General features: G+C 44.8%; 1 protein-coding gene across 4 annotated transcripts in view; it reads right to left on the bottom strand.

Annotated features, from left to right (window-relative positions):
* The window catches only part of MAPK15 (mitogen-activated protein kinase 15), a 112,985-nt gene that overhangs the window by 44,010 nt on the left and 50,875 nt on the right, over positions 1 to 18,100 (bottom strand). For 3 of the 4 annotated variants that reach the window (XM_075919908.1, XM_075919909.1, XM_075919910.2), the window contains 3 exons: positions 11,112 to 11,169; positions 7,599 to 7,736; positions 3,729 to 3,834 (listed from right to left, as the gene is read on the bottom strand). In XM_075919908.1, coding sequence (XP_075776023.1) covers positions 3,729 to 3,834; positions 7,599 to 7,736; positions 11,112 to 11,169 — 302 coding nt within the window. Of the gene's footprint in view, positions 1 to 3,728; positions 3,835 to 7,598; positions 7,737 to 11,111; positions 11,170 to 12,444; positions 16,049 to 18,100 lie in introns of those variants that run through there. The other variant, XR_012901150.2, reaches the window with a different exon arrangement.

Genomic DNA, 18,100 nt, shown 5'->3' with positions numbered 1-18,100 from the left:
CAGGGTGGCAAATCCGGCTACGATGGGGTTCAGGTCTCCCAGGCAAATGACCCCGCACAGCTGGATGGTGTTTATGGCCCTCACCATCGTCTCTCCATGTGGAGTTTGGTTGCAAGGGCCTTGCTCCTGCACACAGGCAAAGGGTCTCAATGATGAGCTCTGGGTCGAGCTCATGGAGGGCCATGAAGGGAAACTGCAGCATGGCAGTGTAGGGCCATCATATGCACAGAGGCAGCTCCAGAACCATAGCAAGGAGTGCAGTGGTATCCCAAGGCAGGGCAACCAGGGCACACACTGCAAATGCTTTGCAGTCCCTCAGAGAGGTAGGCAAGCAAGCAGAAGCAGCTGAGAAACAGTTGTCCAGGGGGCCCCTTTAAGCAAGTGTCGCAGATAACCTTAGGCAACAGCACCTGGAAGCAACTGCTGACCTAATGCCCTGCCTGAACTGGTTCCAGGTGACCTTACATGCAAGATAGCATTCAATCAGTGTGGATGCTATCTTTCGAAATAGCACATCGCTATTTTGTCGCGCTTTTTGTGTGTGGATGCGCTATTTCGAAATAAGCTTTTCCGGAAGATCTCTTCCAGAAAAGCTCATTTCAAAAGAAGCTTGCAGTCTAGACGCAGCCCATATTCAAAGGCTGAACAGTTTCAACAAAAGTACAAGGACAAAATCTGAAGAGATCTCTGTGAAAGATCATCTTCCTGAAATGTATACATTCCACCAACTTTAAATTGGACTGCAAGCCAAAATAACTTCTTCAAAAAATATTGGATCTTGGCCTGTTGACTGTATTTCCTAATATCACAATTGCTTTATGTATGTTTGTCAGTCTCTCTGCGTCAGTGGCTTCAGGTGAATGCACATTCTACGTGTTAAAACAAGTAAAGAACTATCATCATTCTACAATGGGACAAGAACATTTGAATGGGCTTGCAACGCTTAACATTAACAGTCATGTTGTATGTAAAATTAGATTTTTCTTCAATTACAAATGAGTTTGCACACAACTAAGCCAGAAAAGCATTCCTAAAATTAAGAGTTTTGCTTGCAGCAGAAACACAATTAAAGTTACATTTTTAATAAACATGCTATTGGTATAATGACTTAATCGTTAATAAATAAATGTCTCATGTTCATTTTCATATATTCTTTTGGATTTAGTAAGACCCTGTGGATGAAAAGTTAGATATATCAGGGGCCAAGCTGGAGCCTCTAAACTCAAAGTGGCCCGGGCCTCTGTCATTCTCTGGGTACGTCTAAACTACATGCCTCCGTCGACGGAAGCATGTAGATTAGCCAGATCGGCAGAGGGAAATGAAGCCGCGATTAAAATAATCGCGGCTTCATTTAAATTTAAATGGCTGCCCCGCTCTGCTGATCAGCTGTTTGTCGGCAGATCGGGGCAGTCTGGACGCGACGCGCCGACAAAGAAGCCTTTCTTGATCGGCACAGGTAAACCTGGTTTCACGAGGCATACCTGTGCCGATCAAGAAAGGCTTCTTTGTCGGCGCGTCGCATCCAGACTGCCCCGATCTGCCGACAAACAGCTGATCAGCAGAGCGGGGCAGCCATTTAAATTTAAATGAAGCCGCGATTATTTTAATCGCGGCTTCATTTCCCTCTGCCGATCTGGCTAATCTACATGCCTCCGTCGACGGAGGCATGTAGTCTAGACACACCCTCTGAGAGGGCCTGCCCTTACCTTCCTATCTTGGTTCTGCTCCTACTTCATTCACCACTATTTCAAATACCTCTTTCGTTTGCTTATTCTCCCTCCCACTAGTTATGAGAGTTTCTTGGGACAGTCTCCTCTTCACTTTGGATAATTTAATCCTGTTACATTATTTCAGGTATCATCTCTGTGATGATTACTCATAAATCTCTCTCCACTCCTGACTAGTGTTCTTCTATCCTACCCAGGTCCACAGTCTGTTTTGGTCATCTCTTTGTGGCTGTCTCAGTGTGAACTTAAACTTATCATGGCCAAAATCAGCTTCCTTATTTTCCCTTTAAAGCTGTCCTAATTTTCCCCATTCTCCATTACCATATCACTTAAGACTGTAAATATTTTTTTTTAAGATGCTTCTCTTGGCCTGATTCTGAACATCCAAACTGTCTCTAAGTCAATTTTTTTCTTTTATATGCGCAAGTAAAGGTCTCATTCAGGCTCTCAATCTTGATACAAAAATGATCTGGAAAAAGAGATAAATAGCGAAGTGGCAAACTGCGGATAATTTACAAACTGTACCCCCCTTTCTGGAGTCTTATTTGTCTTGCATACTCTCTGATTCCCCTCATGTAAAAATTACTTGCTTACAAAATCAGACCAAACACACACACACCCCAAAGTGACACAGCACAATATTATTCAAAATGTGCTTACTTCCTTTTTTGTACCATATAATTATAAATCAACTGGAATATAAATAGTGTACTTAAATTTAAGTGTGAAATTGTAGTTTCTACTGACATTAGTAGAGCTTTATATATAGCCTGTTGCAGGGGCGGATATAGGGCAGGGCGAACGGGGCGGCCGCCCCGGGCCCCGCGCTTCAGAAAGCCCCGCGCATGCGCCGTGGCGCCGCTGCGCATGCGCATGGCGTCACTGCGCATGTGCCGTGGCAAAGGGGGGTCCCCGTGGAATCATGCTGCCTGGGGCCCCGCAAAACGGTCATCTGTCCCTGGCCTGTTGTTACTCTAAGCAAGTATCTAGATGAACTGATGACCCCAGAAGACCTCTGCATACCCTCCAGGGTACATGTACTCTGATTGAGAGCCACTGATTTACCCCTTCTCATATCACAAGAACTAGGGGTTACCAAATTAAATTAATAGGAAGCAGGTTTAAACCAAACAAAATGAAGTACTTCTTCACACAATGCACAATCAACCTGCAGAACTCTGCCAGAGGATGTTGTGAAAGCCAAAACTATAGCAGGGTTCAAAAAACAGCTAGATAAGTTCATGGATGACAGGTCCCATCAATGGCTATTAGCCAGAATGGGCACAGATGCAAAACCATGCTCTGAAGTGTCCTTAGCGTCTGTTTGCCAGAAGTTGGGACAGGTTTATGGGATGGATCACTTTTTGATTGCTCTGTTCTGTTCCCTCTGAAGCAGCTTGCATAGGCCACTCTCACAAAACAGGATACTGAGCTAGATGCGCCATTGGTTTAATCCACTGTGGCCATTCTTAAGTTCTTGTCTTGATTATGGAGTCATTCTTCTCTTTATTCTTCCCAACATCCACATCACCCCATTTTAGGCCATACAAAATAATTTTGCTAAGATAATTTTCTTTGGCCACTGTTTTGATCTCATCAGCTCCTCTCTGAATCTTTCCACTGATCCTCCCTGCAAATTATGTCATTGCTTAGTGGCATATTTCTTTGTATGCCGAGCCAAGAATTTCGTTAGCATTTTTAGTATCCTACTGAACTTCAAATTCAAGTCTAATTTACTTTCCACCATCAATCCTCAGTCTCTCTCAGGCATTCCTTCTCTACATATATCTCCCTCGAACTGAGAATGTGGGTTTCAAGATATTTGCCCCCAAAATATAGCAGCATGGGACAGTATGATGAGCAAGGTCAGGTATAAGTGCAGGACTAAGGGTAGATAGAAAATGAATGAGAGGAAAACAAAGGCAGGACTGAATGTGTGTGGAAAGGGTAGCAGGTAATCTGAAGGAGTAATGTTATGGGAAGTAGAATAAGAGGAACTACCTCATACAGTTTATTCCGATATTCTGCCACAGAGAGCTGGATATCATCATCTAAAGGAAGAATCACATCGTAGTCCAGAAAGGGCTCTTTGGCAGGGCAGTGGAATCTACCAAGAAGATAACAAATAATGTGATAAAACCTCAGAGTGAACAATGCGCACGCAAACACATTCACAAAACACAACAGGAGAGGCACTAGATGTTAAGTCTAGAATGAAGCATTAGATCATCTAATCTGACTTCCGGTATAATACAGGCTATAGGATTTCATGTGGTTATCCCTCTATTGTGCCCAATAAACTTGTTTTTGAGCAAAGTACATCATCCAAATAGGTATCAGGTGATCTGAAGACTTCAAGAGACAGAACCCACTACTATGCCTAGGAGTTTGTGCCAACAGTTAATTGCTATATTAAAGAAGTCTTTAGAACCCAATCATTTCTGCTCTAAAAAGTACTTATACACCATAATTAAGTCAATTTTCATATTTTTGATAAATCAAATGGACGGAGCTCCCTAAGTCTCTCACTGAAAAGTATTTTTCCACCCCTCAAATAACTTTTAATCTCCTCTCTGCACCCTTCCCAATTTTTTGGCATCCTTTTTTGAAAGAGGACTCGAAAACTGGACATTTCCGGTATTAATCTTACCAATACTATATATTCAAGGGAAAATCACCTCCTTACTCTTGTTCTCATTTATGCATGAAAGGAGCACATTAGTCCTTTTTGCCACATCTTTTCAATGGAAGCTTAGGTTGAGTTGCTTGTTCACTATGGCTCCTAAATACTATTCAGAAGCATTTTTGTCCAGGATACAGTCCTACATTCTGTAAGTACTGCCTGAGTTCTTTGTTTTTAGATCTATAATCTTTCATTTGGCTTTATTAAAACATTGTATTTGAATGAGTGCAGATTTGAAAGCTCTATTGGTCATTATTTATTTATCATTATTTATCACACTGTTAATCTTTATATCAGCTAAAAATTTTAATCAGCAATTATTTTACATTTACTTCCTGATCTTTGATAAAAATATTGACTATCATTGATCCAATGTCAAATCTTTTCTCCCCTGGTGGGGGGGGAAGAGGAGAAGACTTGAACCTGAAGTCTCCCTCATCCACAGTGAGTATCCTAACCACTGGGCTAGAAGTTGGGAGGTAAATATTACTCATCTTCCCCCACCCCAATACAGTTTGTGTGAACTCACCTGAGAGACTTGATCCAGTAGGCAGCCTCTAACCATACCTACTGAATCAGGTCCTGCACAGAACTTAAATAGCCAAACACTTATCTTCCTCCGGTCTGTAAAGTGCTCTGTGTCTCAGCTAAGAAGCATCTACATGATTGGAGGGAGCCAGCAGTACACACACCCAAAGGCAGAAACATATGCACCAAGAATTTTTACTTGAAAAATTTAGACGCTTGAATAAATTTAGGCACCTGCAGAGTTTAGTGGGGGGAGAGGGCAAGGGTACATTACAGTGCCACTGAAACCAGGATCTGAATGCACTGAACTCCTCTTGTGCATTCAGGCCTAAGTATCTTTCATCTGCATAATTATCTTTATCAACCAAACATGTAATCTCATTAAAAAAATCAGCTCTTGTTTGATGAGACCTATTTTTCATAACGCCAGGTTGACCAGTATTAATTATATTCCCATTAAACCTGAAAAGGTTATACAAATAAAAAAACGCTGAGCTACAACACTAAGAAAGAGAGAGACATATTCAAGACATAGTGATAGAGATACAGCCGTGTTAGTCTGGCCTAGCTGAAACAAAAGACAGAACTATGTAGCACTTTAAAGACTAACAAGATGGTTTATTAGGTGATGAGCTTTTGTGGGCCAGACCCACTTCCTCAGATCAATATGTGGAAGAAAATCGGCACAACCATATATACCAAAGTGATACAATCAAAAAAATGAACGCATGTGAAATTGACAAATCAAATTTTAGAACAGAGTGGGGGTGAGGAGAGAAGGTTAATGTCTGTGAGGTAATGACATAGGGGTGATAATAGGGGAAGTTTCCGTGAGGTAATGACATTAGGGGTGATAATTGGGGAAGCTATCTTTGTAATGGGTGAGATAATTAGAGTCTTTGTTTAAAGAATACCAGAGATCTGCTCTGACAGTGGAGAAATGAGTGGCAATAGCCCTATGGAAGCGTGCAATGCCAGACAGCTACTGATCAGTTAGGAATCAATTTGGAGTGGGGAAATCTACAGTGGAGGCTGTTGTGATCCAAGTAGCCAAGCCAATCAATACCATTCTGCTATGGACGGCAGAGACTATGGGAAATGTGGAGGACATAGTGGAGGGCTTTGCTTAGCTGGGGTACCTTATCTGTGGTGGAGTGACAGATGGAATGTACATTCCCATCTTGGCACTCAATCATTTTGCCAAAGAGTCTATAAACTGCAAGCATTACTTCTCAATAGTGCTGCAAAGGCTAGTGGATCACAAGGGATGTTTTATGGACATCAACATAGGATGGTCGGGAAAAATACATGATATGCTCATCTTTATGAATTCCTGCCAGTTTGGCAAGCTACACACTGAAACTTTTCCCGCAGCCCTGAAAATTACAGTCAGAGATTTTGAAATTAAAGTTAAACATGAGTCAACAGTGAGACACTGTTGCAAAAAAAGGCAGCAAACTTGATTCTGGGATGCATTAACAGGAACGTTGTGAGCAAGACACGAGAAGCCATTCTTCCACTCTACTCTGATTAGGCCTCAATTGGAATATTGTGTCCAGTTCTGGGCACCACGTTTCAAGAAAGATGTGGAAAAACTGGAGAAGGTCCAGAGAAGAGAAACAAAAATGATTAAAGGTCTAGAAAACATGACCTATGAGGAAAGACTGAAAGAACTGGGCTTGTTTAGTTTAGAAATGAGAAGATTGAGAGGGGACATGATAGCAGTTTTCAAGTATCTAAAAGTGTGTTACAACAAGGAGGGAGAAAAATTATTCTCCTTGGCTTCTGGGGATAAGACAAGAAGCAATGGGCTTAAATTGCAGCAAGGGAAGTTTAGGTTGGACATTAGAAAAACTTCCTAACTGTCAGAGTGGTTAAACAATGGAATAAATTGCCTAAGGGGGTTGTGGAATCTCCACCACTGGAGATATTTAAGAGCAGGATAGACGAACACTTGTCAGGGATGGTCTAGACAGTGCTTTGTCCTGTCATGAGGGCAGGGGACTGGACTCAATGACCTCTTGAGGTCCCTTCCAGTTCTATGATTCTATGAAATGACAACAGTGATCCTTGGAGACCCAGCCTACCCCTTGTTTCCATGGCTTATGAAGCCATACACGGGCAGCCTGGACAACAGAAAGGAGCAGCTCAACTACAGGCTGAGAAAGTGCAAATTGGTGGTAGAATGTCCTTTAGAGCATTTAAAGGGAAGGTTACAGTCTGCTGACTAGGTTAGACATCAGAAAATGCAACATTCCTATTGTGGTAGCAACCCAGCAGCCCCGCCCTTTGCCTGTTAGGGAAAACTGTCTTTTTCCTGGGGCTTCTGGTTGTCCTGGAACAACCAAAGCCTGAACTTGCTTTATGTTAGAAGAGGAAATGGTATACCAAATTTGGTGGCCCTAGCTCTTACTATTTTGGAGGAGTTCTTGAACAAACGGACTTGCAGACAGACAGACAAATACACTCTAAAATATAGATAGATAAAAAGGTGGCCTTACCTTTTCACATGAAGAAGAGGAAGAGGAATGAAAAGTATCGTTACCCTCGGTTACACATGTCGGTGGAGAAACTTGTGCTGGTAGCAGCCACACAAGAGGCTGTTGGGGGGGAGGGGTGGGCGAAGAGAATTAGAAATTGCACAATGGCATTTCCCTTACCTTTTCACATAGGGATGTTGCAAGGCCTCTTCTGCTGTCAGCCGCTTATTGGGGTTAAATACTAAGAGTCTCTTTAGAAGGTCCAAGGCATGAGGGGGAGTAGAGGAGGGTAACATTTCCTCAATTGTCATTCGCCGTCTGAAAGGCAAGAATCAAACTTGCAGCTCCCAATGCCCATTTTCACTGCAAAACTCTGTATCTCAGTTTGGGAATCTCATGTAAGTAAATCCTAACCTCAGATTTCACTCCCAAGGAATGGATTATGACCCAGAAATACAATGTCATGCTCAAATAGCTAGATTATTGTGAGGTCTCCAACCTAGCTATTTACTAACACAGAAAAAAATGTGTCCATGTCATTAATAGAAAATTAAGCAAAGAAATAAGAGCAAAATACCTTTGTTAGTAATTTATGATAGGCATAAACTGATAGAAACAAATATATAAAAACATGTTTTATTATTTTAAAGGCAAGTTCAATTAAAAAAACACACCCTTTATTACAAAAATAAAATCATTTACAATCACATTTCAATGTCATAGTAATGATCTTTTGGGCAACTGAATCAGAAGTACTGGAATAGGAAGAGTGAAGGCACTATGGTCTTCCCCATTTTTGAAAGTGGATGAGTCTGGCCTTTCCACTTTTCATCACAGGCCTGGACCCTGCCCCTTCTCTTTGCTCCATGGCCCCAGCTTCTGGCCAGGCTCAAAGTTGGAGCCTGGCCTGGGTAAGAGTGGCCTGGGGAGTCCAGATAGCTGTGGGAAGCTGTTGAACCTCCACTAGCCTAGAGTAGTGGGGCCCAAGAGCAGTCCCCAATCCATGCCCTGTCCCCAGCATCCAGATGGAGGATCCACAGCTCCTCACAGCTGCCCAGACATCTCTTATGACCCAGCTATTGCTCTTCAACTCGAGGTCCCATCCCCAGGCCAGCTCGGAAGCTGGAGCTGGGTTGGGGTAAGAGTCATGCAGGCAGCTATGGGGAACTGTGGACCCTCCACTTGCCTTGTGTGGGGGCCACACAGGGTGGGGACATGGGCAAAGGGTTGCTCTCAGCTCCCCTCATCCCAGACAGGGGAGGGGCCCAGGACCTCTGCCAAGTTCTAACTTGGTTGGGGGGACAGGGCCTTGGGGGAAAGAAAAAGGGCAAAGGCTGAACCACAGAGTGAGGGGCCTTGTGGGCCCCCCACTTCTAAGAATTTGTCACCACTTGACTGTATAGTGAACAGTATCATATCTCCCATTTGTCACACTTCCTTTTATTTATTTGTATTTATCTGTGTTTGTTGTGTGGAAGGAATAGGCAGTGGCTCTGCTATTATTTGAATATAATGATTCATGTTATACATGATAATGAATGTGATATTTTGACGTTGGCTGTTGTTATGCACACATAACAGAGTAAAAGTTGCTCATGAAAAGAGCAACTGCTTACCTTACAACAACTGTGATTATAGATGTTTTATCTGTGTAGATCCTTCCAAAGGTACGCATGCATCTCATGAATGAGAGATCAGAATTTCTGAACCCATAGTTCTATCAGGGGAGTGCCTGTACCTTGCATATCTTGGTGCATCTCCAACTGCCTTTCAGTTCCCAGATTCAGATACCTTATTAGGACAGGACTCAGAAATAGGGATGGAGGATAGATCGTGGGATCACATTACAGTGGTTCTTAGAAATATTTTGTTAATGAAAAAAACCGTTCATTCCTCTTTGAGTCCTTGAGAGGGATCCACACATAGAAATGACTAGTTATCAGTATCAAATTAGAAGGAAGAGGAACTGAAATCAATTCAGTGCATTATACAATATTGTTTTTATGAAAGAAAGCAAAATTTGGAGACACACTGGATTGTTTGAGTTTAAAAAGTAGAACAAGAGGTCCCCAAGTCCCTGGAAGTGCATGGAGCTACACAAAAATTAGATAAAAGATTTAAAAAAATGTAATGAAATGTTTATAATTGAAATAACTTAAGTTTGTTCAAATTGGTTCATTTTAGCAAAATACAATAATCATTTAGCTAGGAGCCATTGTGACAGACAACAGGATAATCTGCTGGGTGAATTTGGAGAAGGAAGTTTCACCATCATGACTGCTACCAGTCTCACAGTAACCAAGCTAAATATCAGTCACCACTGATATTTAACACTGATGCACACAAAATAAAACTGGGATTAATTTACAGCAGTGCTGCCAGCAAGATACAAGAAGTTATTCTTCTGCCCTACTATAATGTGATTAGGCATCAACTGGAATACTGTGCCCAGTTCTCAGTCCCACATTTTGGGACAGATATAGACAAATTGTAGAAAGTCCAGAGAACAGCAACAAAAATGAGTAAAGGTCTAGATATCCTGGAAAAGCAATGTCGCATTTAAGGAACACATCCACTTTTTCGGAAGAAATTCCAAAAAAGCAGATGCATTCTTTTGCTATTCCTTTAAACCTCATTTTATGAGGAAGAAGGGATGGCTCGAAAGAGCAGGTTTTTCAGAAATTTGGCACCATGTTGATGCACCAAATTTCGGAAAATCCTCTTTCGAAAGAAAAGTGGAAAAAGAAGTGGTTCACAATTTGCATATCTTTTTCCAATTTCTCTTTGCAGCCTAAAAATGGCCTAAAATAGAGAGTATTTTATTCCTCCATATAAATCCATGGTCAGCCCATATCTTAAATACTACATGCAGAAGTGGTTGTCTCATCTCAAAAAAGATACTTTTAGTATTTAGAAAAGTTCAGAAAAGAGCAACAAAAATTATTAGGGATTTGGAATGGTTGTCATATGAGAGATTAATAAGACTGGGACTTTTCATGTTGGAAAAGAGACATCTAAGGGGGAATATGATAAGAGGTCTATAAAATCATGACCAGTGTGGAGAAAGTAGATAAGGAAAAATTATTTACTTGTTCCCATAACACAGGAACTAGGGGGTCATCAAATGAAATTATTAAGTAACTGGTTTAAAACAAACAAAAGGAAATATTTCTTCACACAACAGTCAACCTGTGGAACTCCTTGCCAGGTGATGTTGTGAAGACCAGGAGCTTAAAAGGGTTAAAAAAAGAACTCAAGTTCATGGAGGATAGGTTTATCAATGGCTATTAGCCAGTATAGGTAGGAATGGTGCCCGTAGCTTCTTTTTCAGATGCTGGGAATGGGTGCCAGGGGAGGGATCACTTAATGATTATCTGTTCTGTTCATTTCCTCTGGGGCACCTGTCATTGGCTACTGTCAGGTTACTGGGCTAGATGGTCCTTTGGTCTGACCCAGTATGGCCATTCTTATATTCTGATGATTGTTAAGAACTGATTAGACCAATACCTGTCAGGGATGGTTCAGATAAGGCTTAGTCCTGCTGTGAATGCAGGGGGCTGGACTAGATGATCTTTTGAGGTCCCTTCTAGTATTGTGATTCTATGATCTCTGCCAACTGCTTGTGCTGAGCTCATTCCCACATTATATCAAAGTCTGTTGGTTTCTGCTAGTGACATAATGTAAAAGGCTCACCTGGAGGTTATGCGGTTAATAATAGAGGCTCTGTAGTCTGAATGGATAGCTAAAATATCTGCAACAGAAAACAGCTTTAGTGAACACCATAGGCAGGATTTTCAGAGTCCGGCAGTCGGTGACTGGAAATCTTGAACTTAAACCAAAAGAGTTAATTTTGGTAGAGAAGATTCAATAATACTTTACACATCTCTAATGCTTTCCAAGAGAGGATCTCAATTGCTTTAGATAAAATGATAAACAATTTCACAACACCATATGAGACATTATAAATAAGGGTCCCATTCTGTTACCCACACAAATTTCTCTATTCCTTCCCCACTTCAGGGACACAAACCTTAACCCAATTCCTAGGAATCAAGGTGCAACCCTGCTAATTTAAACACCCACCCTTACCCAGTTCCTAGGGCTCAGGGGGTAACTACCTGAGGGCATGTCTATACTACCCCGCTAGTTCGAACTAGTGGGGTAATGTAGGCATACCGCACTTGCAAATGAAGCCCGGGATTTGAATTTCCCGGGCTTCATTTGCATAAGCTGGGAGCCGCCATTTTTAAAACCCCGCTGGTTCGAACCCCGTGCAGCGCGGCTACACGGGGCTCGAACTAGGTAGTTCGGACTAGGCTTCCTATTCCGAACGACCGGTACACCTCGTTCCACGAGGTGTACCGGTCGTTCGGAATAGGAAGCCAAGTACTTTGAAGTAGGAATAAGATCCTCCGGAAAAGGGCGCTTTTTCCGGAGGATCGGGGCCAGTGTAGACGCTCTTTTCCGGCTTTTCTAAAAGCCGGAAAAAAGCGGCGGACATTTTTATTTAAATGACGCGGGGGATATTTAAATCCCCCGCGGATTTCCCTTTTACGACTCGTGAAATTAACATGCCCCTTCCGGAAAAGGGGCCAATGTAGACGTAGCCCAGGTGCTTACTGATTACCAGTTCTGCCTTCCTGGTTTTTCCTTTGATATTTCCATACCCTCTGCTTCTTTTTTCCTACCTCACCTTTTTTTTAGAAGCAGGAAGCCTGCTAAAAAACCTGTGGGTCCCCTAGATGATCGAGATATAAAAGGAGCAATCAAGGACAATAAAGCCATTGCGGAGAAACTAAATGATTTCTTTGCTTCAGTCTTCACGGCTGAGGATGTTAGAGAGATTCCCAAATCTGAACCGTCCTTTCTGGGTGATGAATCTAAGGAACTGTCCCAGATTGAAGTGTCATTAGAGGAGGTTTTGGAACAAACAGATCTGGAGAAAGGGGTAAGCAGTGAGGTGGTAAAGTTTGCAGATGATACCAAACTGTTTAGGATAGTCAAGACATAAGAAGAAGTTACTCACCCTGTGAAGTAACGATTGTTCTTCGAGATGTGCCCCGTGGGTGCTCCACTCCAGGTGTCGGGTCCCGTCCCGGCGCCGCGAATCAGAGAGCTATCAGAGCCGTGGTCCGCCGGACCGCGCATGCGTGGCTGCCCGAGGCGGCGTTCGCGCCTTTGATGTATTGTGCGCGGTCCGGCTTGCTCAATTCCTCTCAGCCGCTCCCTGAAATGAGAAAATGAAAAATACCGGAGCGGGGAGGAAGGGCGGGTCGTGGAGCACCCACGGGGCACATCTCACAGGGTGAGTAACTTCTTCTTCTTCTTCGAGTGGCCCCGTGGGTGCTCCACTCCAGGTGACTTCGGAGCAGTACTCGAACACTTGAGCGCTCCGGGATTAAGGTTTATGGCCATGCGAAAGTACTGCCGTAGCCACAGAGGAATCGGCAGCAAATTGGTTTACTACAGCGTAATGCCTCATAAAGGTAGAATGAGATGACCATGTTGCTGCTCGACAAATGTCTCGGAAAGGAACACCTCTAAGAAAAGCTGTAGTCGTGGCTACTGCTCTCGTAGAATGGGCCTTAGGAGCACCCACAAGAGGTTTGTTATGTATGGAGTAGCAGGTTGTAATACACGACACTATTAACCTCGCAATCCGTTGGGAAGTGATGGGTTGTCCCTTGGTTTGATCCGCTAACGACACTATTAGACGGTCCGATTTCCTAAAGTGTCGCGTTCTTTCGATATAAAAGGCTAATGTCCTCCTCACATCGAGCGTGTGCAACAGTGCATCTTCCCTTGAAGTATGAGGCTTGGGATAGAAACAGGGGAGAACAACTGGCTCGTTGATGTGAAAATCCTAACAAATTTTTGGAACAAAAGCTGGATGAGATCTCAACGTTACCGACTCTTTAGTAAACACCGTGTAAGGCGGTGATTACATGAATGCCGCTATTTCACTCACTCTGCGAGCTGATGTAATGGCAAGCAGAAAAAGCAACTTAGTGGTTAGAAGTTGCAACGGTATCGTAGCCAAGGGTTCAAAGGGGGGGCGTGTCAAGGAATCCAGAACAAAGTCTAAATTCCAGGAAGGTGGTGGTGGTCGCCGTGATGGGTTGAGATTTGTAAGTCCTTTTAGGAACCTCCTTGTGATGGGATGAGCAAATACAGAAAACCCATCCTGACCTTGATGAAAAGCACTAATTGCTGCTAGATGCACTCGCAGCGAGGCTATTGCAAGGCCCGTGTCGTGGAGGTGTAAAATGTAATCAAGTATCTGGGATATTCCTGCGACGTAAGCATCCCTACCATCACTGCTACACCACGTTTCAAATCTGGCCCACTTGGCAAGGTAGGTCTTTCGAGTGGAGTCTTTTCTGCTGTGTACTAATACTTGCTTGACTCTCTGCGAACATGAGCATTCGACTGGATTGAACCAGCGAGCATCCACGCCGTGAGGTGTAATGTTTCGGGTTTCGGATGGGAAAGGGAGCCGTTGTCCTGAGTCAAGAGATCCGGAAGCAGAGGAAGGGTATACGGTGTCCTGATGGACATCTGGTGGAGTACTGAATACCAAGGTTGCCGTGGCCACGCTGGGGCTATGAGAATTACTCGAGCCCTTTCTACAGTGATCTTTTCCAGGATCCTGGGAACTAGGATGATCGGGGGAAAGGCGTATAGCAGTGACGTTCCCCAATTGTGGAGAAAAGCGTCTCCCAAGGAGCGATGTCCGATCCCTGCCCTGGAGCAATAATAGGGGCACTTGGCATTGGCAGCAGTAGCGAACAGATCTATTGAGGGAAACCCCCATTGGGCGAAAATACCGTGTAGAATGTCCGTGCGAAGTTCCCACTCGTGGTTGTGGGGAAACAGCCTGCTGAGTGAGTCCGCAATAGTATTCTGGACACCCGGCAAATAGGAGGCTGTTAGGATGGTATTGATGCGGGTACACCAGTTCCACAAGTGCATCGCTTCTATACAGAGAGATTGGGATCGAGCCCCTCCCTGTCTGTTTACATAATACATGGTGGCAATATTGTCCGTAAGGATTCTGACAGTCGTGTTCCTTATATGGCACTGAAAATGCTGACATGCATGACGTATTGCTCGTAACTCGAGAATGTTGATATGTAAGAGCATCTCCTGCGGAGACCAGCGACCTTGAACCGTCATGTCGTCCATGTGCGCTCCCCAGCCAGTAAGGGACGCATCTGTTGTTATTTGCTTCGACGGTTGTGGACTGTGAAAAGGAATGCCTGCCATAACATTGGTCGGCTTGGTCCACCACTGTAGGGATTGTTGTACATGTGATGGTATCGCCACCACCTTGTGAATGCTGTCCTTCATCGGAGCGTATACTGTACTCAGCCAGTGTTGAAGGCAGCGAAAATGTAACCTTGCGTTTTGAACAATAGTTGTTGAGGCGGCCATGTGTCCCAGTAGTTGTAACAGTACTCTGACGGGGATCGTTGGAGCATACGTCAGGGTGTGAACAAGATCTTGAATGGCGGCAAAACGTTCGGCAGGTAAATAAGCGTGCGCTGTTCTCGAATCGAGCCTCGCTCCTATGAAGACCAGATCTTGTGTAGGTTCTGGCGAGGATTTCTGCATGTTTATGAGTAGACCCAGAGAGTGAAAAACCTGAGAGGCTGTTGTCACCATGTGTTTGGCCTCTGAATATGTTTGACCTCTTAGGAGGCAATCGTCCAAGTATGGGAAAATTGTCACTCCCAGCCTGCGCAAGTGGGCAGCCACTACCGCTAAAGTTTTGGTGAAAACTCTGGGTGCACATGCCAAGCCGAAGGGTAGTACTTTGTACTGGAAATGTTCTTGACTTAGCTGGAAGCGGAGAAAACGCCTGTGTGCCACATGGATCGCTATGTGGAAGTAGGCGTCTTGCAGGTCGAGGACTGCAAACCAGTCTCCCTTGTTCAACGACGGAATGATGGCATTTAGGGTCACCATCTTGAAGCGATGTTTCCTGAGGTAGCGGTTTAGCTTGCGAAGGTCCAAAATGGGTCTCCACCCTCCTGTCTTCTTTGGGGTAAGGAAGTACCGGGAATAAAACCCTTTTCCCTGGAACTGACTTGGTACCCTCTCTATAGCACCGATATTCAGTAGGCGCCGAACTTCCTGTTTCAGCAAATGTTTGTGAGAGGGGTCCCTGAAAAGGGACGGGGTAGGAGGGGTGGTGGGGGGAATGGATAGAAAGGGGATGGAGAGACCAAATTGTACCACCTCCAGAACCCACCTGTCCGTGGTGATACTGGACCAGTGATGGAGGTACTGTTTTAATCGATGGTGAAACATGTGTAAAGAGTCCTGTGGTACGTTGAACGTGGGGGTCGTGCTTGCGTCCTCGACGGGAAAGTCAAATTTGCTGCTTAGGTGCAGGTTGATTGGATGAACGGTTCGTTTGAGATCTTTTACGTTGAGGACGCTGCCGGAAGCGCTGATTGTTTTGGGGACGTGATTGATTCTTATTGAATGCATAATCGTACCACCGTTGGTAAGGATAGTAACGTTTACGTTTATAGGGAGGTGTGTACATTCCCAAGGTACGTAAAGTGGTACGGGAGTCTTTGCCAGAATGAAGAACTTCGTCGGTGTTACTAGCGAAAAGTTTCTGTTTATCAAAGGGTAGATCTTCTACTTTATTCTGAAGCTCCCGTGGAGTTCCGGCAGATGATAACCAGGAAGACCGCCTCATTGCGACCCCCGTAGCTGTGGCCCGTGCAGCTGTGTCGGCCACATCCATGGCCATCTGCAAAGTAGTATTACAGGCTATATATCCTTCTTGGTCTATGGCTTTCAGTAAGGGTTTCTTGGCATCAGGTAGATATTGTAGTAGCTCTGTAAGCTTTGAGTAGTTATCAAAATTGTGGTTAGAAAAGTGGGCTGTATAATTTGCGATTCGTAACAATAACGTAGCCGAAGAGTAAACCTTTCTTCCAAACACATCCAATTTTTTATTATCCTTGTCTTGGAATGTATTCTTATATTGAGAAGCCTTAGCCCTCCGCTGTACCGCATCAACTACAAGAGAGTTGGGTTGAGGGTGGTTGAAAAGGAAATCCAGTCCTTTAGCAGGTACGAAATACTTTCTATCAACCCTCTTACTAGTTGGGGCAGCCGATGTAGGGGTTTGCCATATTTCGTCTGCCACTTCCATGATGGCCTCATCGATAGGGAGGGCAATTCTTGCCCGTTGTTGCTGTCGCAAATTCTTCAAGAGACGATGTTTCTTCATGGGAACGTCTGTTAACTGTATTCCTGTGTGTTTGCAACCCTTTTGAATAGGTCCTGGAAGTGCTTCAGGTCATCCAAGGGAGAGGCATCATCTGGAATCATTGCTTCATCCGGTGATGACGAGGGACAGTCAGTTGGAGAAATGTGTGGCCGAGGATCTTCTGTCTCGGACAGTTGGCCCTCTTCTGGTTCTGAGTGATCCTGATGGATGGTTAAGTTTTCTGATGGAGGTGATGAAAACAATCTTTGTGGACGCTCTGGTAAGTGCTGCGCACTGGGTGATAGACAGGTACGTGAAGAACTCCTATAAGATAGGGTAGCGCAACCAGGGTGGGGGTGATCATATTCAGCCCTATGGTAGCGACCATAGTAACGGTCAGAACGTGCTGGTGAGGAGTATCTGGAGGATCCTGAACTGCGGATGTAGTAGATCCGTCGTGGCGACCGCCTAGGTGATCTATGCCTTGACGAACCCCTTGGGGAGCGAGAATGTGATGGGGGGCGTCTTGTTTCTATATAGACCGTGTCCCCAGGGGAAGGTCCTCTAAGCACTTGATAAGATGGAGAAAGACTATAGTCCCGGTGCCTTCGGTACCTGGGTGGAGAAGGAGACGGTCCTGGAGAGAAGGTAGGCGATGGGGAAAGCACCCTGTAAGTTTCTTTCTCTGCGGCTTTGCAAGGCAGTGAAGCCTTGTCAATTTCTTCTGCTGGTGGAGAGCTCGGTGCCGCACGCGGCTGTAATGCCTCTGTATCGCCACATGGGGGCAGCGTTGACCGTGCCGACGAAGAGCCCGGTGCCAGCAGATCAGCCCGCGGTGCCGCCTGAGAGACTTGGCAGCTCGGCACCGAGGGGTTTAAAATCTCCGCCGCCGGCGCCGCTTGGGCGGCAGTTGGCGGTACCGGCTTTCGCGCTCCTGCCGATGCTGGCTTCTGCGCGGTTTTTGGAGCCGGTGCCGGTCTCGTCTGTCCAGGAGCCCGTTTCTGCCCTGGGACTGCTGACCCAGATGCCTCGTCAGGGCATCTCGTTTTAGTGGTGTCTGGCAATGATCGAGCTGGGGACGCCTTAGTCTTTTTTGTAACGGCTGTCCCGGGAGACGTTGCCCGCCGTTTCTGGGCTGCTATGCCAGAGGCAGGTATGGCATCGGACTCCAGCGCCTTGCCATAAAGAATAAGTTTGAGGCGCAAGTCTCGGTCCTTACGAGCCCTTGCCGTTAACTTGCTACAGTGAGTGCACTTCTGGGGGACATGCGTCTCACCCAGGCACCTCACACAAGAATCATGACCGTCCGATATCGGCATAGGGTCCCGGCAGACGGAGCATTTTTTAAAACCGGGGGATCCCAGCATAGTGAATTAAGGAGGAGGGAGAAATTGAGTACTCTCCTCCACTTGTCCCCTCAACTGGCTGTGAGATCCAGTCCGTTTCTCCT

Source organism: Pelodiscus sinensis, chromosome 2 (assembly GCF_052426305.1).
Source record: "Pelodiscus sinensis isolate ZL-2025 chromosome 2, ASM5242630v1, whole genome shotgun sequence".
NCBI lineage: Eukaryota > Metazoa > Chordata > Testudines > Trionychidae > Pelodiscus > Pelodiscus sinensis.
Note: the sequence above shows the minus strand (reverse complement) of the source record. Positions and strands in the feature narration are given on the sequence as shown.